This window comes from Rhinopithecus bieti, unplaced genomic scaffold (genome assembly GCF_001698545.2).
Source record: "Rhinopithecus bieti isolate Rb0 unplaced genomic scaffold, ASM169854v2 scaffold_7684, whole genome shotgun sequence".
Taxonomy (NCBI): Eukaryota; Metazoa; Chordata; class Mammalia; order Primates; family Cercopithecidae; genus Rhinopithecus; species Rhinopithecus bieti.
The window spans coordinates 3,733,497-3,753,972 of record NW_016806071.1 but is presented as its reverse complement, the minus strand read 5'-3'; the positions used below and the strand labels follow the sequence as shown (position 1 = coordinate 3,753,972).

General features: G+C 42.8%; 2 protein-coding genes across 3 annotated transcripts in view; one reads left to right on the top strand and one right to left on the bottom strand.

The window, feature by feature from the left end:
• Positions 1 to 5,092, bottom strand: part of ORC1 (origin recognition complex subunit 1) — a 32,808-nt gene extending 27,716 nt beyond the window's left edge. Inside the window, exons 1-3 of the mRNA XM_017874600.1 lie at positions 4,899 to 5,092; positions 2,805 to 2,904; positions 2,036 to 2,163 (exon numbers count right to left, since the gene is read on the bottom strand). Coding sequence (XP_017730089.1) covers positions 2,036 to 2,163; positions 2,805 to 2,899 — 223 coding nt within the window. The 5' untranslated portion in view covers positions 2,900 to 2,904; positions 4,899 to 5,092. The remainder of the gene's footprint in view (positions 1 to 2,035; positions 2,164 to 2,804; positions 2,905 to 4,898) is intronic.
• An 85-nt stretch (positions 5,093 to 5,177) lies between these two features.
• PRPF38A (pre-mRNA processing factor 38A) lies at positions 5,178 to 18,880 on the top strand. 2 transcript variants are annotated; one of them, XM_017874601.1, is made up of 11 exons: positions 5,178 to 5,533; positions 6,332 to 6,491; positions 9,084 to 9,205; positions 11,204 to 11,289; positions 12,572 to 12,682; positions 13,953 to 14,065; positions 14,695 to 14,721; positions 14,836 to 14,933; positions 15,423 to 15,471; positions 16,760 to 16,833; positions 17,264 to 18,880. In XM_017874601.1, the coding sequence occupies exons 1-10, from the start codon at positions 5,404 to 5,406 to the stop codon at positions 16,800 to 16,802; spliced, it is 939 nt and encodes a 312-aa protein (XP_017730090.1). In that variant the 5' UTR covers positions 5,178 to 5,403; the 3' UTR covers positions 16,803 to 16,833; positions 17,264 to 18,880. The 2 variants fall into 2 exon arrangements, with proteins under 2 accessions (XP_017730090.1, XP_017730091.1); XM_017874602.1 differs by lacking the exon at positions 17,264 to 18,880 and adding an exon at positions 5,914 to 5,967 and having other exon boundaries at positions 5,205 to 5,533; positions 16,760 to 16,844.
• The last annotated feature ends 1,596 nt before the right edge of the window (positions 18,881 to 20,476 follow it).

Sequence of the window (20,476 nt, the reverse complement as noted above, 5' to 3'; positions counted from 1 at the left end):
TAAAGACAGAATCAAACAGCAGCAAAACAAAAATCCTACAAAAAGTTGGCCAGGTGTGGCGGCTCATGTCTGTAATCCCAACACTTTGGGAGGCAGATCATGAGGTCAGGAGCTCGAGACCATCCTGGCTAACACGGTGAAACCCTGTCTCTACTAAAAATACAAAAAATTAGCTGGGCGTGGTGGCGGGTGCCTGTAGTCCCAGCTACTCGGGAGGCTGAGGCAGGAGAATGGCTTGAATCCAGGAGGCGGAGCTTGCAGTGAGCCGAGATGGTGCCACTGCACTCCAGCCTGGGCAACAAGAGCAAGACTGTCTCAAAAAAAAAAAAAAAAAAAAATTAGCTGGGCGTGGTGGCAGGTGCCTGTCATCCCAGCTACTCGGGAGGCTGAGGCAGGAGAATTGTTTCAACCCAGGAGGTTGAGGTTGCATGAGCTGAGATCGCGCCACTGCACTCCAGTCTGGGCGATAGAGCATGATTCTGTCACACACACACACACACACACACACACATACAAAGAATTATAGCATCAACCACTGAGATGACTTCTGGCAAATGCATGCTTGCAATCTTCAGCTTATTACCGCATACGATTTGCATCACTCCACACCAGCAATAGCTCCAACTGAAAGAACACTCACTACTGCCATCATCATCATCATCATCTCTTCTCTTCTTAGCTTTCTTCAGAGAAAGACTAAAGCCATCCAATGGAGCACCAAGAGAGAATTCTAGAATCTACACACCAAAAACCGTGATTCTGATGTGCTGCCTCTATTGGACATTAGTTTGATGAGGTTTTTCTCCATACTTCAAAGTATGTCAAAGAGAAAGTATGTCAAAGATCCCCCTTATCTATGTGCAGTACTCTCCCCTTATCTGCTGAGGGTATGCGCCAAGACCAGTAGATGTTTGAACCTGGAGATACTGCCACTAACCCTGTATATGCTATACTTTTTCCTATACATACATACTGTACAGCATGGATACACTGGACAAAGGGATGACTCACATTCCAGGTGGGACAGCATGAGATTTCACATTACTCACAATGGCACACAATTTAAAGCTTATGACTTATTTCTGGAATCTTCCATTTAATATTTTTGGACTACGGTTGTCGTCAGGTAACTGAAATCGCAGAAACTGAAACCATGGATAAGGGGGACTATAGTAATGTAAAACATCTTTATCCACTCAGTCTGTCAGTTCCTTCTCTTGGGCATACATATTACCACAGGATTACCTAATGACCATGCCATTCTTCTGTCTCTTGAACGAGGCAGTTTTGGATAGTTTCAAATTGCTGTCTTCCTAATCCTCCTTGTGGAGCCGTGCCCCGCTCCCACATTGCTGTGCTCTCCTCTTGTTTTGCAGAGGGTTAGAAGGTCAGCAAATCAGCTAAGGCTTTCAATGTGGGCTTGTAGGCTCTGGTTGATGCCACCTTCCATTTTGCTCCTCCAGCCTAGGGGCAGTAGTGGCTTCCCGCACTTACTCATCTCTGGGAAATGTCACCTTTTCTTCTAGCCTTCCCAACACCCACACACAAGTTCCTCTGGGTAAAACACCTTAAGTGTTTTTGTTTTCCCTGACTGAAACCCCAACTGCTACACCTTCGAAATCCAACTTACCTCTTCATTTATAACGAAGTAGCACTTGTAAAATGTATTACTAACCTTCATGTCAAAATTAAAGGACACATCTCTATGATAGTGCAAATTAACTGTTTTTTCCTTCTCTCTTCCTCCCAAATTCATCCATTCTCTCCATCCCCCCCAACTATGCCTTAATAGCCATTCTTATCTCCCCAAATAATGAAAAAGTTAAATTATTGAGCCTTCTAGTTCCATTTTACTCAATACTGCTTTGGTGAGTAAAGAAGTTTTCTAGATGGAAGAAGATGCAGCTAGCTCTTACGTGATCCCACCTCAGTCTAATGTGCCCTGCACACTGCTGTGAACAAAAGAATCGACAATCTCCCCACCTCCCAATCATTCATGACAAGGAATGGTTTATTATTCCAGTCCCAAACTTACCATCTTCGAACAATTCAAGCAATTTAGCAACATACGGGTTTTCATCATCATCCCCTTCAATCAACACAAACTGTCCAATCTGGATGTGAATCTCAGTGGAACAACCTTCTGTCTTCACACACATTTCTCTAGAAGTAACAGAGAAGCACATTAGGAAAAAACTTAAAGTGGGTCAAGCTCTTCAGATCCCCTGGGCACAAAGAAGAGGGCTCTCCAATCCCCTGATTTCTTTCTGCTGACCAACTCTCCTACTGGGAAAACAATTCGCCCAGTTATATTTAAGAATAGGCAAAGTGGGTTGAATGAATTGTTTTAGCTGAGTAATGAATCCAAAGGTCTTATTATGAACCCTAATTCCTCTCAGTTATTGACAAAGAACAGCAAATGCTTCCCACAACAAATGTTTCCCAAGGCTATCAAGCTGCTCAGTAACAAAGTCAAATTGTCAGAGATCTCCAGGGCTGGGAAAGACACAGTAAAAACATCTATCATCTCGTTATCATCAAAAGTTATACAGAACTCACCTTAAATAGACATGACATTATCATACATATAAAATTTTATGAGCCTACCATAATTTTGCCTCATCACTAACTGCTATATTTATCCCATCACCTTCTTGCACCAAACAAAACCCCTCCTTACAATCAGTTCTAATCTCCTGTTCATTCATTGTCAATCTGTAGTAATTAGAACAGGCTAGATACAAGTTGACTGTTCAGCTTGAGAAGCTGTATTTCCAGGACAACCAAAGGATCCCATCACTCACCTATAGGTTTGGTAGTGCAGTTTTCGATCCAACAATGGCCTGCCAACCCATGAATAAGTTTTTCTGGTCTTCAGTCTTGTGGGGTAGTGTGCCATGGCTCCTGTGGAAGAATCCAAACTCTGAGTTACCACGATAAATATTTGTTATTTATCTGATGAATTCTAAGACATAGTCCCTGACTTCAAATGAGTTCAGACTTATTTTCTGCCCCTGCTACACTCCCATATGTTTTAAACTAAGAAAACATTTTATTTGAAGTCATGGTCTATGAAGATAACACACAGGCAATTTAGTATCATCTGTGTCCATCTTGTACTATGCCTTATCTGTTCCCATCCAGGAAAACAGAAAGGTCAATTCCTAAGAAATGAAACTATAACATTTAGAAATACTAGGAATAAGGCACAATAGGTGTAAAACATCTAACAAAGTGAAATTAAAAGCCCAGTAATACAGGGCTTGTAAATGTCTTCATGACACTTATAAAATGCACACAGGGATAAAACATAAATACAAAAGCTGGGCGCAGTGGCTCACGCCTGTAATCCCAACACTTTAAGGGGCTGAGGCAAGTGGATCACTTGAGGTCAGGAGTTCGGTACCAGGCTGGCCAACATGGTGAAACCCCGTCTTTACTAAAAATACAAAAATTAGGTGGGTGTGGTGGTAGGCGAATCACTTGAACCCAGAAGGTGGAGGTTGCAGTAAGCCAAGATCGGAACACTGTACTCTAGCCTGGGCAACAGAGCGGAACTCTGTCTCAAAAAAAGAAAGGCAGATGTTAATTATCACTTCAAGGTGATAACTTGTCCTATCTTATACAGGATGGCACAGCCTTAACTCAAACCCCAAAAAGCCAGATTGCAATTACTGTGCTCTTAACTACTTCACCTTACAACACATTGTGTGAAATTGGATAATGTTAATATGTAACTGACAGCTTGCTTTTGGTGTACTTATTACAATAAATCAGGCTTCCCGGCCATTGACTGAGCATTGTGGATTGGGCCTCAATTTGCTTACCCACAAAATGGAGAGAATAGAATCTTCCTTTTATTCAACCAATATTGACTAAGTACCCATCGTGTGCCAGGCACTATTTTAGGATAATGGAAGATTAAGTGAAAAAATGCAAAATGGTAAATCCACTTTCCCAATAGCTTAATCCCTTGCATTTATTTGTAAGGTACAGTGGTTTTATTTATTAAGTATCATTGGATGAATATTACGGAACTAACATATAATTCAAGCAAAATTTTGGATTCAATTTCGGCAGATTCACAAACCTCCTGAAGGCCACACATTGCCCTCCATTAAAGTTAAAAACTGTTGCAGAGGGACTCAAACCATTCTGTCATATTGGAAACTCCTTTGGCATTTCCAGCCCACCTAATACAGCAGAGAAGAGGGTACTATTGTTCATGCGTTACAGACAACTAGAATCGTATCTAATCATTGCAGTTTCACAAATAGACCAGGGTAAGAATGCTTTTTCCAACTGTCACAGCAGAAGACCCTTCAGTTCCGGGATTAGACAAGAGAAGTAGAAAGAGTGCCAGCAGACTTCTCTTCTGAAAACAAGGTAAATGGCAGTCCAGCAGTTACGAGCTCATCTGAAAAAAAGATCTGGGTAGAAGCCCAGACTGCTTAGTCACGAAAAGCGACCTAAGACACGTCCCTCTCTGGGCGCAATTTGCTACGTCCGTAAAATGGGGTAATAACCTCTGCTCCGCCTTCCCTGTAGTGATTCCTACACTATAGCTCAAAGAACGAAGTAGAGTGCTTTACAAGTGCAGATGGAGGGAAAGTCATCACTGAGCCTCAGGGTACGGAGGGCAGGAATGCTCCTGCTTCTCGGCTGTTGGCTTCCGCCTTCCCCACTGCAACTCAGTTCCCTGCAGCGCTTTTAGGAATTGGAGTGTGGAACAGAGGAACGCTCTTAACAGTTCAGAACAGTGCCTGGCACTGAACAGGCGCTTGGTACATGTCAGCTGAAAGAATCAATGAGTGAGTCTACAGAGAAAGTCCTCAGTTTCAGAGGTTCAGATGCGCCTTCCCCCGAGTCCCTCGCAACCCGCGGGACGCCACACTCACCGGGCTCCAAAGCTTCCTCCGGCTAGCCGCAAGCCCTCCGTTTCCTACCGCCTCCGCTTCGAGAGCTCCGGGGGATGCAGCACCTCTAACCTGTACCAGCAGGGCTCCTCCTACAGCTACGGGCCGCACGCCAGGACCAAAGCGTGTGTCTCGCTGGAAATGGAAAGAAGGTGGAAGGAGCAAAGAAAATTTCGCGCCAATCGGCGTGGCCCCGCCCCCAGGCCGTCCCTTCGTTGCGTCACCAACTAGCTCGCCCCGCCCACTACGTACACCTAAGAGGGGCGCATGACGTACATCCGCTAACATGCAGCCGCCATCTTTGATTCGATCGGCGCCGCGGGGCGCGGAAGGTCTTTACGCTGAGGTGTTTCCGGTTTCAACATGGTCGCCTAAGCTGTTTAGTGAAACTTCTTCCACCTCTCTCCATTCCCCTAGGTGTTATTTTCTGAACCTGGATGTGACGTATTAAAGGATCCGACGGAAATAGAATTGAAGGCATTCTAAAATGGCTAACCGTACAGTGAAAGATGCGCACAGCATCCACGGCACTAACCCTCAATATCTGGTGGAGAAGATCATTCGAACGCGAATTTATGAGTCCAAGTACTGGAAAGAGGAGTGCTTTGGGCTTACGGGTGAGCGAAAGCGCGCAGAGCCCCTCTCGGCAGCCTTGTGGCCAATTTTTCCTGACCGAGCGCCAGTGGGACTAGCGACTGGCCTCTGGGGGTGGTTCTGGAGCGGAGTATGTCGATCTTTCAGAAAAATTTGAGTGCCTGCTAAGGTGCCTCGTCTTGTGTCGACTATTGGGAACACAGATGAATCTGATAAGGTCATATTTTGAAGGGTGTCTCAGTTGGGTTCTGTGAGTTACCCCATATTTAATGATAGCTGGCTGGGTTGCAACAGTGTTAAGCTCAGGGGTCCGAGTATAACACTTTGACACAATCTATTGAAGGTCTTTAAGGACCTAACGTTAATATGCCTGAAACCAAATTCATGATCTTACTATCCTTAGATCTGGGCCAGTTCCAGTATTTATAAATATCAGTGCTGCAGAGAAGTCTTCCAGGTAATCTTCCGATTTGCATTCTGGCTTTAAATCCATGTCCTGTGGCAATCTGTGAACCTTGAGCAAGTCACTTTACCTTTCTTAGCCCTCATTTTCCTTACCTGGAAATAAGAACATTGCTAGAACTTTCTTCATGACTTGTTAAAAAAGGGTGAGATAATATGAAAAGTTTAGCAGGGTACCTATTTTATTATCCATTCTCAATGTATATTAGCTGCTGTCGTTACTGTTACTAATACACGTTCGTTCTCCTAATATTACACTGTTGATGTGTATTTAGGAGAACCAAAGCTTGAACTGACTCTCCACTTCAACTAGGAAGAGCTTAGCCCTAATATGTCACTCTATTGTTTTTGTTTTTTAGCTGAACTTGTAGTCGATAAAGCCATGGAGTTAAGGTTTGTGGGTGGCGTCTATGGTGGCAACATAAAACCAACACCCTTTCTGTGTTTAACCTTGAAGATGCTTCAAATTCAACCCGAGAAGGATATCATTGTAGAGTTTATCAAAAATGAAGATTTCAAGTGAGTGCAATGTTCACTAGCTAATATAAGAGGTTTAATTTTGGCAGTTCAGAATTGGGCTTTGGTTAAGAGTGGTGTACACAATGTATCTCATTTCTACAGAGTTCCACTCCAGATTTTTGCTTTTGAGTCCTTGAGTTTGTTTTTTTTTTTTTTTTTTTTTTTTTTGTTTTGGACACAGAGTCTGTCTGTGTTGCCCAGGCTGGAGTGCAGTGGTGCAGTCTCGGCTCACTGCAACCTCCATTTCCTGGGTTCAAGTGATTCTCCTGCCCCAGTCTCCCGAGTAGCTGGGATTACAGGCATGTGCCACCACACCTAGCTAGATTTTGTATTTTTAGTAGGGATGGGGTTTCAACATGTTGGCCAGGCTGGTCTTGAACTCCAGACCTCAGGTGATCCGCTCCCCACTGGGCCTCCCAGAGCGCGGGGAATACAGGCATGAGCCACCACACCCGGCCAAGTTTGTATTTTATCTGTTCTGATTGTATTAATCTTGTACTTTACTTTTCAGTTTTGGTGGTAGTTTTCCCTGAAAAGGATTTCACAAATTCACTAAATATATATTAAGCAAAAGTGAGTGCCTGATATATTGGTAGGCACTGGACGCTCGGGTGAAAATCAAACAACAAAAGGTGGTGGTTAAGAGGTGTTAGATCTGGGTTCACATCCAGATTCTGTTGCCCATTAACTTGACATTGGAGGGGTTACTTAATTTTCTAAACTTTGCTTATCTGTAAAATAGTGACTATAATGTAAGAGTGAAAGAAGGTAATGCATGCGGATCTCTGAACACAGCATTTGCTGCATGGTAAACACCTAGAAAATGTCAGCTTGTCATTACTGTATTACCCATTCTCAAGGAAATCACAGACAAGTATAGGAGACAGACGTAATAGCTGCTTATGTGCCATGCTCTAAGGGCTTTGCATATAATAAATCGTTTCACTTTCACAACAACCTTCTAAACTTTTAATCCCTATTCTACAGGAGAGGAAACTGAGGCACAAAGATTAAGTAATTTTGCCCAAGTTCAAACTGCTAGTAAGTGGCAAATCTAGTTTCAGAGTTCATATTCTTTGGTATAGTATTCTGCTTCCTATACAAAGAAACTGTGAGTTTCAAATGCCTCGTAGTTACCCAAGAGGAAATTTAAGTAGTTGGATACAGGAAAAAGGGAAGAGGGACGACTCTTATAAAGCATTAACAGCTAGAAAATACCTAACTTTTGTTAGGCACTTACTGTGTGCTCTATGCTGTACTTAGTACTTTAAATGCATTTCTTGTTTATATACCAAGCCATAAATTCGGTAGCATTATCTCCATTTTACAAGGATTGAGAAAACACAGATTTGACCAGTAGTGTCACAGAATTAGTAAATCATGGAGTCAGAATTTGAACCCAGATGACTTACTTTTTTCCAAAACCAGCAGTCATGTTTATGTGTACTTGTTCTTGTATTGTTATTAAATATATCTTCTACTTTCTATTTTAAAATTCAGTATCTGGCCAGGCGTGGCTCACACCTGTAATCCCAGCACTTTGGGAGGCCAAGGCAGGTGGATCACTTGAGGTCAGGAGTTTGAGACTAGCCTGGCCAACATGGCAAAACCCGTCCCTACTAAAGATACCAAAATTAGGCTGGGTGCGGTGGCACACACCTGTAATCCCAGCTACTCGGGAGGCTGAGGGAGGAGAATCGCTTGAACCCAGGAGGTGGAGGTTGTAGTGAGTTGAGATTGTGCCACTGCACTCCAGCCTGAGCAACAGAGCAATACTCTGTCTCAAGAAATAAATAAATAAAAATACAAAAATTAGCTGGGCTTGGTGGTGGGTGCCTGTAATCCTTGCTATTAGGAGGCTGAAGCAGGAGAATTGCTTGATCCTGGGAGGCAGAGGTTGCAGTGAGCCGAGATCGTGCCACTGCACTGCAGCCTGGGCAACAGATTAAAAAATAAGTAAATAAATGGCGGGGCGCGGTGGCTCAAGCCTGTAATCCCAGCACTTTGGGAGGCCGAGACCGGTGGATCACGAGGTCAGGAGATCGAGACCATCCTGGCCTACATGGTGAAACCCCGTCTCTACTAAAAAAATACAAAAAACTAGCCGGGCGAGATGGCGGGCCCCTGTAGCCCCAGCTACTCGGGAGGCTGAGGCAGGAGAATGGCGTAAACCAGGGAGGCGGAGCTTGCAGTGAGCCGAGATTGCGCCACTGCACTCCAGCCTGGGCGACAGAGCGAGACTCCATCTCAAAAAAAAAAAAAAACTAAATAAAATAAAATTCGGTATTTCGTTTGATTCTTAGAGTAATCCTGTGAGGTAAATAGGTTTTATTCTAGTTTTACTGATGATATATTTGAAAGTTGATCAATATTTATGATGTTCCCATAGCCATAAATGGTAGCATAGGAACTTGAACCCAGGTCTCCACATTTTAGCTGTCTTTCTTCAGCTTCATTCTGCCTCCACAATTGCAGCTTTCTTACCTGCCAAAGAGAAGAACATGTTTATCCACTACTGTCATGAGAAAAGCTAGTTGTAAAACTTAGGAACTTCTAGGATGGCCTGTTGTTTCATTGTCATCTCTTTATCAGGTATGTTCGCATGCTGGGGGCACTTTACATGAGGCTGACAGGCACTGCAATTGATTGCTATAAGTACTTGGAGCCTCTGTACAATGACTATCGAAAAATCAAGAGCCAGAACCGAAATGGGGGTGAGTATGGTGCTAAGTCTCCTGATTGTCATTTTTAAGCCAAGTTTTATTTCACCAGTACTTCTACCTCTGCATTGTCATAGACAGTGTGAATGCTCCTCTTCATCTACATTGTTACTGTCTTTATGCAAGTTTTCCCTTGTCCCTCATGGGAGTTTTCAGTCTGACTACTAGCTTCATGTTGGCCTTACCCAGCCTGCCTCTGTCTGCCTCCCTTTCCAAGTGCATCTTACGTTAATCCCTGCCTTGCATCATATGCCCCCTTTACATGTGCTCCATCCCAAAAGATCTAGCTGCAGAATGGCTTCCCCATAAAAACCTTCCCCAGCCCTCTCAGACAAAGTTAGTTTTCCATATTTTATGTCTTCACAGTTCTTTCTACTGGCCTCTCCTCTAGCACTGTACTTCACACTGCAGCATATAGACTTAAGTGTACTCATTTTTATACAGGAATCCCACTGAAAAATAAGTATATCTGAGAGAGGCAGCTCCATACCGTCTACAAAGAGATCACTTAACGTGTTAAGGAGGGATTCCAGGTATTGCAGTCAAAGCCTTTTCTTGCTTGGTGTCACAACAGAAGATAGGAACATTTACCTTTCACTCCTACCTGTATCATTAAACAGTAGAAGGTTAAGAATTTGGGGCCAAGCATGGTGTCTCACATCTCTAATCCCAGCACTTTCGGAGGCCAAGGCGGGCAGATCAGTTGAGGTCAGGAGTTTGAGACTAGCCTCGCCAATATGGTGAAAGCCTGTCTCTACTAAAACTACAAAAATTAGCAGGGTGTGGTGGTGCACACCTGTAATCCCAGCTACTCAGGAGGCTGAGGCAGGAGAAGCGCTTGAACTGGGAGGCGGAGGTTGCAGTGAGCCAAGATCGCGCCACTGTATTCCAGCCTGGGCAACAGAGTAAGACTCCATCTTAAAAAAAAAATAGTTTAGTATTATACTTATAAACTTATTCATTCATTGAATTCATATATATTAAGTGCCATTGACATGTCACATACTGTGCTATGTGGTGTAAATGCCATGGTGAACAAGATGGATGTGGTCATGGCCATGATGGAGTTATTTATTATTTTATTATGTAAAACTAAGAATTTCTCAACCTATTGACATTTTATGTCATACAATTTTTGTGTGAGGATTGGCTTGTGCATCGTAGAATGAGTAGCAGTATCTCTAGCCTCTACCCACTAGATGTAAGTAACATCTCCTTCTAAGTAGGAGGATGGGCGTGTGCCCAAAATTGTCCATGGTCGAGAACCCCAGAAGTAAGGTAATGTTTACCATGGAAGTTCTCAAAAGCTGTATATATATATACACACACACACATATACACATTTTATATATATAATTTGTGTATATGGATAATTTCTTTTTTTTTTTTTTTTTGAGACGGAGTTTTGCTCTGTTGCCCAGGCTGGAGTACAGTGGTATGGTCTTAGTTCACTGCAACCTCTGCCTCCACTGCCTCTGCCTCAAATTATTGTCCTGCCTCAGCCTCTTGAGTAGCTGGGATTATAGGTGCCCACCACCATGCCCAGCTAATTTTTGTATTTTTAGTAGAGATGGGGTTTCGCCATGTTGGCCAGGCCTGTCTTGAACTCCTGACCTCAAGTGATCCGCCTGCCTTGGCCTTCCAAAGTGCTGGGATTACAGGCGTGAGCCACCACTCCTGGCCAGTTCTCAAAAGCTGTTACTCCATGTGCCATATAAGATACATGTTCTAAATTTAGAAATATTGCAGGTTCAGATGAGAAATTATATTTGAATTATATGATCTCTTCAAGATCACCCCTACATAATTCAGAACTGTTTGTGCTTGCTTTTGTGTTTGTCTCCTCCTAATTGGGACTTCATTCATCCTTAATCTCTTCTAAAGATGCCTAGTACATAGATGTCCTGATATGAGGTTTTAACACTTCTTTTACTTTTTGGCATCTAAATCTGTTATTTCCAGGTTGTTTGAGCTAATGACTTTTTCTTGCAGAGTTTGAATTGATGCATGTTGATGAGTTTATTGATGAACTATTGCACAGTGAGAGAGTCTGTGATATCATTCTGCCCCGGCTACAGGTAAGAAATAAAAGTCTCTTACCACAGTCACCCTTCTCTTTCTAGACAGACAGGCAGACAAACACATACACACAGCTTAAACACTGAAGCCTGTGGATCTTATGGGTCCTCTTAATAAACAGTCTTCCTGTCTGGGAGAAAGATAGTGGATTGGGAGTGAGAGGAAAATAGATAAAATATTTGAAGGGTAGGGCTTTAAAAGTGAATAGTTTAAAACAAGGAAACTTTGTTTTTCCCCATCCTTTTGTAGTTCACGTGCATGTGTGAGTTGTGCCTCCCTCAAACCTTGTTACAACATCAGCACATTACTCGTCTATCATGAAAAAAAAATTTATTCAGGATGTTATATCAAGGGTATTGTAGCTAGAGTGGGTAGGGATTTTTTAACTTCATGAACAGTTTTTTTCAAACTAGTCTTCATGTAAAAAGCCAGGACATAAAACAGATAAAGATAGGGCGAGAGACTGAACCCTTAATTCCTTAAACTTGGCTTTACCATCCTGCTTCCCTTTCCTAGTGATAAACGATTATCCATGAGACATCTTTTCAGGAAATGAGTGTGATACATCTCTCCTGTTCTATATTGGCACTGTAGGGCATGTAGCGGAAAGAATGAGATTGTAAATTTGAAAACCTACTTTGAGGGCCCAATTCTCATAGCAATGTCTTGCTCTGTTGCCCAGGCTGGTCTTAAACTCCTGGGCTCAAGGGATCTTCCCACCTCAGTCTCCCAAGGAGCTGGGACCACAGGCACATGCCACTACATTTAGCCATTTGGCATTTTTAAAATCAGCTTTGCCTCTCTGATCTTTAGCCACTCAAATAAACATTGGTAAGCCATATCCCAGATTAAAATGGAACCAGTTCAAAATGCATGAATCTCACCTCGAGATCCTGGGTCTTCTGGAGATTTGGTGCTACTCTAGGGCTAGGCCTCTTCTGGTGGAACTATCAGCCATGAATTTTCTCTGTGTACGAAGCGCTTACTTTGGGTTCTAGGCTATACCTATACTGATCGATACTCCCATGACTTTAGAGTGTAAGATACAGGGAATAGAGCCAATAGAAAATGAAGATGTTCTCTTTAGGTTTGTATTTATGTTTATAGGAGAACTTTAGTTTATAGATTCCAGGTCTATTAAACTTGTTATGAAAAGCTTGAACTGTCTTTGAAATGAAATTGTCTCAGCTGTTGCTCCTTGGAATCCTGAAGCCCAGTGTTGAGGTTTCAAGAAATAGGGGAAATGACAACAACCCCTAACTCTCATTATGTTCTCTGTAGAAACGCTATGTATTAGAGGAAGCTGAGCAACTGGAGCCTCGAGTCAGCGCTCTGGAAGAGGACATGGATGATGTGGAGTCCAGTGAAGAGGAAGAAGAGGAGGATGAGAAGGTCAGGCACCTGAGACTTTCAGGGTTGTAGGGGAGGGAGTAATAGAAAATGGGAATTTTTTTTGTTTTATACTTTTAATTTTAACTCTGTTGGTCAGGTGTGGTCGCTCACGCCTGTAATCCTATCACTTTGGGAGGCCAAGGCAGGTGGATCACCAGAGGTCAGGAGTTCAAGACCAGCCTGGCCAACATGGTGGTGAAACCTCATCTCTACTAAAAATACAAAAATTAGCCGGTGTGGTGGTGGGTGCCTGTAATCCCAGCTACCCAGGAGGCTGAGGCAGGAGAATCACTTGAACCTGGGAAGCGGGGGTTGCAGTGAGCCAAGATTGCACCACTGCGCTCTAGCCTGGGCGAAAGTGAGACTCCATCTCAAAAAAAAATTTTTTTTTAACTCTAACCAAGAACAATATTTCCTTATTAAAAGCACCTCAGCTCTGCCATATACTAGTGGTATAATCTTACGCAAATTACTTAAATTTAGTTTTCTCCTATGTAAAGTGAGGTTAATGATACTTTTTTCCTCAAGTCTGTTGAAAGTATTAAATAAGATTATAAATTTAAAGCCCTTAGCAGAGTATTGGCACATTATAATTGCCTGATAAATGGTGGCAGCTGTTAAATACTTGGAAAGAAATAAAACTTTTCATAATTGCACCTATCCTAAGGAATAAGCCTTGTTTAGGAGGGGGAAAATGTCAACCACATAGGCATGTTCTTTCAATACTAGTTACAGTGCTGAAAAGTTGAAAGCAACCAAGCCTGCCCAGTTGTTTCAGGAAGCAGTCAAAACTTTTTTTTTTGAGATAGGGTCTTGCTCTGTTTCCCAGGCTGAGGTGCAGTGGCACAATCTTGGCTCACTGCATCCTCAGCCTCCCAGGCTCAAGCAGTCCTCCCACCTCAGCCTCCCAAGTAGCTGGAACTACAGACACGTGACAGCACACCTGGCTAATTTGTGTATTTGTTTTGTAGAGATGGGATTTCACCATGTTGCCCAGGCTGCAGATAAACTAAACACACACATATACACAACACACCGGTCTGTTTCTGTTCCCTCTCTCTTCTGAGTTATTTTGGCTGTCTTATATAGCTCATAATAGGTTTTGTTAGTTAATAGGGTAAGTGCCTCCTTCTTTGTAGTCAGGTTACTGTGCTTTAAAGTCACTTGGAGATGGACTTTGGGACAAGATGGGGTGTAAAGTATAATTAGTGTTCCTAGATGGCTCTTTATAAGCCTGTGCCTTTCAGTGACCCAATCATGTTGTTTCCAGTTGGAAAGAGTGCCATCACCTGATCACCGCCGGAGAAGCTACCGAGACTTGGATAAGCCCCGTCGCTCTCCCACACTGCGCTACAGGAGGAGTAGAAGCCGGTCTCCCAGAAGGTAAACCCTAGTCATTGGCCTTTTCCCAGGAGATTTTGAGCACTGTAGCCTAGAAGTTTGGATTTCAGAGAAGGAAAAATGCCAGCCTAGGGAGAATGTTTGCCCAGTATATTAGTTATCTGTTGCTGCAAAACAGCCACATGTCAAACCTCATTGGCAGAAAACAATAACCATTTGTTTCGTTCACAAGTCTGCAGTCAGTGATTTAAGCAGAGCTTGGATAGACAGTTTTTTAAGTACCTGTTCTGTTGTCTGCTGTCTACTGGCTGGTATGGAGTTGCCTTAGCTTGGATGACAGGGGAAATTTCTCTTCTCTGTGTCATCCTCCAGCAGGCTAAGTTGGGTATATTCTCATGGTAGTGGCAGAACTCAAGAGCAAACAAACCCAGTCATGCAAATGTTTTTCCACTATCTGCTTTTATCATATTTGCAAATATCCCATTAGCCAAAGCAAGTCACGTGGCCAGTCCTAAAGTTAGAATGGGAGGGTGCTAGAGTTACATGACAAAAGACATGGATACAGAGAAGGGTGATACAGAGAAGGGTGAAGGATAAGACTGGGGCCATTTTTGCAATCTACAATATCCAGTGCACCAACCTAGGCTTTCTTCTTCCTCTCTTTGTTATAGGCGGAGTCGATCTCCCAAAAGGAGAAGGTAGGCCTTCAGTCGTTTGTGATGAAGGATAGAGCTTTGGGGAGGGAGTGGTAGTATTGGTGTTGTATGTATATTGCTAACCAGATCTGGTAGTCTGACCAGTCTTTTCTATAGCCCCTCCCCCCGCCGAGAAAGGCATCGGAGCAAGAGTCCAAGACGTCACCGCAGCAGGTCCCGAGATCGGCGGCACAGATCCCGTTCCAAGTCCCCAGGTAGAGCATGTGGGCCTTTTGCCACAGGTTGTCTTAACAAAGAAATGGAAAAGGAGCAGTTAAGCCTCTTGCAGTACAGGAGTGCCTGACTGTACTGCCTAACAGAAAAGGAGATGGACATAGAATTTGAAAATTAAGGTTCACAGCTTGACTGCCACTTAGAAGCTTTGGTGATAAGGTTGGCTTCAGTTTTTTCATCTGAAATTATAGGAATAAGATCTAATATAATAGTGAAAACCCAATATGATGTTTGTGAAATTAGCCATGAAGCCCTTGAATGTATATGTATTTGAACTGGTTTCATTACTCCTTTCTTTGCTCCCTCTTCCTCCACTAATTCAGAGTTGCTTCCACTAAGAGGTGTCCGCTGCATAGGCCAAAAAATAATAATAATAATAATACTAAGCCAATGGCAGGTATTAGGGGAGGTGAGAGTGACAGTTTAATAAGAGAAGGGTAGATCTCATACAATGGCCTTTTCTTCCCCAGGTCATCACCGTAGTCACAGACACAGGAGCCACTCAAAGTCTCCCGAAAGGTAATGAATTGACTTCTATTTTAACTTTATTCAGAAATAGTCCCAATTACAACTAATTGGACCTGAAATTTTCTTGTTTTGTTGGGGGATGTTAGGAATTCTCCTTCATTACAAGACAAAATTGGTCTGTTGCTTTGAGAATTACTGGGGTTAGATAACTTTATTTCTTTTTTGTGAAAACTGAGTTTTATGCTTGTCTCCCAGGCTGGAGTGCAGTGGCGTGAAGTGAACTTGGCTCACTGCAGTCACTGCAGCCTCTGCCTCTTGGGTTCAAGCGAGATAACCTGTTTTGTTTTGTTTTGCTTTACAGGATTGCACCTTTGGATAATGGATGAGTTTTGGGCTCAGAAAACATGGGGTTTAGTCCCAAGTTTTAAAACTTGACAGTTGAGTGACCTGGGACAAGTCACTTTCATTTGATAAGATTTCATTAGAAACCCCCATGTGCCATATACTGTTGGGTGCACCCCCCTTTTTTTTTTTTTGAGATGGAGTCTTGCTGTCACCCAGGCTGGAGTGCAGTGGCACAATCTTGGCTCACTGCAAGCTCCACCTCCTGGATTCATGCCATTCTCCTGCCTCAGCCTCCCGAGTAGCTGGGACTACAGGTGCCCGCCACCACGCCTGGCTAATTTTTTATATTTTAAGTAGAGATAGGGTTTCACTATTTTAGCCAGGATGGTCTCAATCTGACCTTGTGATCCACCCACCTCAGTCTCCCAAAGTGTTGGGATTACAGGCGTGAGCCACTGTGCCTGGCCTGTTGGGTGCACTCTTAACCTCTGAGAGGTCATTTCCTCAGTGGCAAAATTTGGATATTAATGCCTGACTCAAGAGTGTTGCTCTGAACCAAAAAACTACCAAGCAGTTTAATGAATATTGAGTGTCAGCTCCATCCCCATCAATGTTAGCATACCAAGGTCTTTCTCAGGAGTCTTTTTTTTTTTTTTTTTTTTTTTTTTGAGACGGAGTCTCACTCTGTCATTGAGGCTGGAGTGCAGTGGCCCAATCTTGGCTCACTGCAGCCTCCGCCTCCCAGGTTTAAACAATTCTCTTGCCCCAGCCTCCCAAGTAGCTGGGATTACAGGCAGCTGCCACTATGCTTGGCTAATTTTTGTATTTTTAGTAGAGACAGGGTTTCACCATGTTGGCCAGGCTGGTCTCAAATTCCTGACCTCAGGTGATCTGCACACCTTGGCCTCCCAAAGTGCTGGGATTACAGGTGTGAGCCACTGCGCCCGGCTGCCCAGCTTCTTAATATAATTATTTATATGTGTTGCCATTTCAGGTCTAAGAAGAGCCACAAGAAGAGCCGGAGAGGGAATGAGTAATGGACTGTTTGGTTTTAGTCCACATGGCCTCCTGTGGATATGNTTTTTTTTTTTTTTTTTTTTGAGACGGAGTCTCACTCTGTCATTGAGGCTGGAGTGCAGTGGCCCAATCTTGGCTCACTGCAGCCTCCGCCTCCCAGGTTTAAACAATTCTCTTGCCCCAGCCTCCCAAGTAGCTGGGATTACAGGCAGCTGCCACTATGCTTGGCTAATTTTGTATTTTAGTAGAGACAGGGTTTCACCATGTTGGCCAGGCTGGTCTCAAATTCCTGACCTCAGGTGATCTGCACACCTTGGCCTCCCAAAGTGCTGGGATTACAGGTGTGAGCCACTGCGCCCGGCTGCCCAGCTTCTTAATATAATTATTTATATGTGTTGCCATTTCAGGTCTAAGAAGAGCCACAAGAAGAGCCGGAGAGGGAATGAGTAATGGACTGTTTGGTTTTAGTCCACATGGCCTCCTGTGGATATGAGGGTATCTGTCTATGTGAAAGGATTAAGACCTCCCCCAGGCAGCTATAAGAATATTTTAGTTTTTTTCTTATCAAATTTCTCAACCTTTATTTTTAATGAAGGAGGTGCTGAGTTTTGTATCTCTTTGTAATCATAATCAACATCAGTTTTTGACCCAACTAACCTTGACTGTATTCAAACTTACAAGAGTAGAAAGGATCTGGAGGTTGGGGATATGAATGACAAGGAAAGGATGTGGCCACCTGATGACCCTTTCCCTTTTTATTAAACCAGACACACCTGTTTCCCATTTCGCTGTAGTTTAGTTTTTGGTTTGTTGTGGTTGCAACTGCTTTGAGAATCCTGGGATTTGTGCTGCTGCTATTATTTAAAGATCAAAGGAGTAAAACATAGTAGCTCCTAACTTTTTCCTAGCAGCAGCAAGTGGTAATAAACATGAAACTTGGTTAGCAGTTTTGAAAGAACAGAACGCATTCAACTGTAAGGCTTCCTCTGGATCATTAAAGCCAGTTTCATCCAACAGTTCAACAGAGAGTGGCACTTAATACCCTTTATACAGCCCATTTTTTTCTTAGTTTCATTTGTTCTTGCCCACAAGCTTGAAATCCAGGTTAAGGTATCCAGCCTTTATCATATAAGCATTGACATTATTCAGGCCTAGTCAGTAGCAGTAGGGTAACAGGATTGAAAAAGATTTGATGGAAAGTATCTATCTAATATGAGTCATGGTTTTTGACCTAAATTGCTAGACAGTAGTGCCATTCACAAAGTCAGAAAATACCACAGGAGGAGACAGCTTTTAGAAGGGCAGAGAATTAGGGAATTGTGGTAGTAATGAAAATGACGCATTCAGTTTAACAAGTTTGAGCTTTGGCATAGCTAAAAACAAAAGCCCATGAAGTTGGAGATGGGGACCAGAATTGAACACAGCGGTCTAGGCCAGAATGGACAATGTTTCAGTAATTGTGGAATCTGCCAATAAGACTCCCCAGAGTGCTTATATATATCAGAAATGCACACAACAGAACCATAGGCAGCACCAACACTGGTGACAGGAAGAAGTAGAAGACACCTATTGAAAACTGGAATGGCCCATTCAGAAAGACAGGAGAATTAGGAGAGGTGAAAGCAGCCAAGGGTCAAGAACGCAGAAGCAAAGGAAGGACTAAAAAGCCTCCATGGACATTGATAATCAAGAGATTATTAAGATCTTTGCTAGAAGTGTTCCTTTACCTGTACTTAACTACCTTAAAAAGAGAAAAGTCGATGACGTCCTGCAACTATAGTCCCAGTAGGAACTGTGAAGACCAGCTGCCCTGCAGGATCCAGTTTTTCTTGGGAGGTTGTATCTGGTCATAAGGTAAACATTCTATACATTCTATTGCTTGCTCCTGAACTGAAAGACTTCTCCAGCAGTATTAAAACATTTTTTAATCTTATTTGAGCTTATTTTTAATCTCATTTGAGCTTATTTCAACTATTCAGTGATTCCTTTCATAATACCTGAGTTAATAAAAGTGGTCTTAAAGAGCTCTTACGGTTTCTGATACAACTACATAGGACTACCTTTTAGGATTAAATATAAGCATCTCTATGTAAATGTATTACAGTGTCCTAGCAGTTATTTCTTTATGAAAGTGATCTAGGTAGAAAGAAATGTCTTCTGGCTAAATGACCCATGGACCAACCAAGCTGTCATCCAGTACACTCTTAAAACTTTATCTTAAAATATGTTTTAAGTAAAAATAAACCCACACACAAAGCCCAACAAATTTTAGTAATAAACCTCCCTAAACAAACATTAAATAAAACATACTTGTTTAGACATATGGTAAAATGTGGACCAAAACTGAGGTATCACAGCCAACCAACAGCAGGAAGGAGAACATCCCTATTCTTTAATTAGAAGAAGGAGGTAAGAGGAAGGCGTGCTGAATGTCTGTAGGTATCGTTTTGATAAAATTACACAGGAGATGGAGCTTAAGGACAAACCTTGCTGTAAGGCTCTTTCTGTCATCTACGTGCTTGCCTATGGATGAAGCATTTTAAACTTTTGACTACAGCATACATTTTAAAACGTATTTTACATCTTATCTCTGTACACACGTATCTATATTCTGTACTGAGACAAATTTCAGTAAAGAATACTTACTATGCAAAGTGAATTCTGGTACTTCCTACTTGATAACAGTTTTTAATACTGGATGCAAACCACTTAATCGATTTCACTTCCAATAATTTGAAATACACTGCCTTAAAAGCTTTGCCCTAGGGCACAATCGCCTTTTAGTACTAAGAAATTAAGGGAGATGTGTTCCAAGGGGCAAAAGAAATAATGGATTTTTGGCCAGGCGCGGCAGCTCACGCCTATAATCTCAGCACTTTGGGAGGCCAAGGAGGGCAGATCACCTGAGGTCGGGAGTTTGAGACCAGCCTGGCCAATGTGGAGAAATTCTGTCTCTACTAAAAAATACAAAATTTAGCCAGGCATGGTGGCACATGCCTGTAATCCCAGCTACTCAGGAGGCTAAGGCAGGAGGAGGATCGCTTGAACCCTGGAGGTGGAGGTCGCGGTGAGCTGAGATCGTGCCATTGCACTTCAGCCTGGGCAAAAAGAGCGAAACTCCATCTCAAAAAAAAAAAAAAAAAAAAAATGGGTTTGGGGAAGGGTTCCAATATAACAACCCAACTTAAAGCTCATTCCTCTAACCTCTTCCTGTTATTCTTCAGTAGAGAAGAATCATCACAGATTGCCTACTCCCTCAGAAAGGTTAATATGACAAATTCTCCACACATTCAAAAAACATAGCAGACATGAACTTTTAAACAAGCACAGAGGTTCAAAACAGATGGAAAATAAGATTGGTGGAGTTTCAAGGCCTTACTAGAAACCACAAAACATAAAACAGCACAGAGAAAATAGGCTGGAGGAAATAAAAAATAGAAAAGAGAAATACATAGAATAAAATATTCTGATGGTTTAAAAAGAATCGGCTGGGCGCAATGGCTCACGCCTGTAATCCCAGCATTTTGGGAGGCCGAGGCGGGCGGATCACGAGGTCAGGAGATCGAGACCATCCTGGCTAACATGATGAAACCCCACCTCTACTAAAAATACCAAAAAACTAGCCGGGCGTGGTGGTGGGCACCTGTAGTCCCAGCTACTCGGGAGGCTGAGGCAGGAGAATGGCGTGAACCCG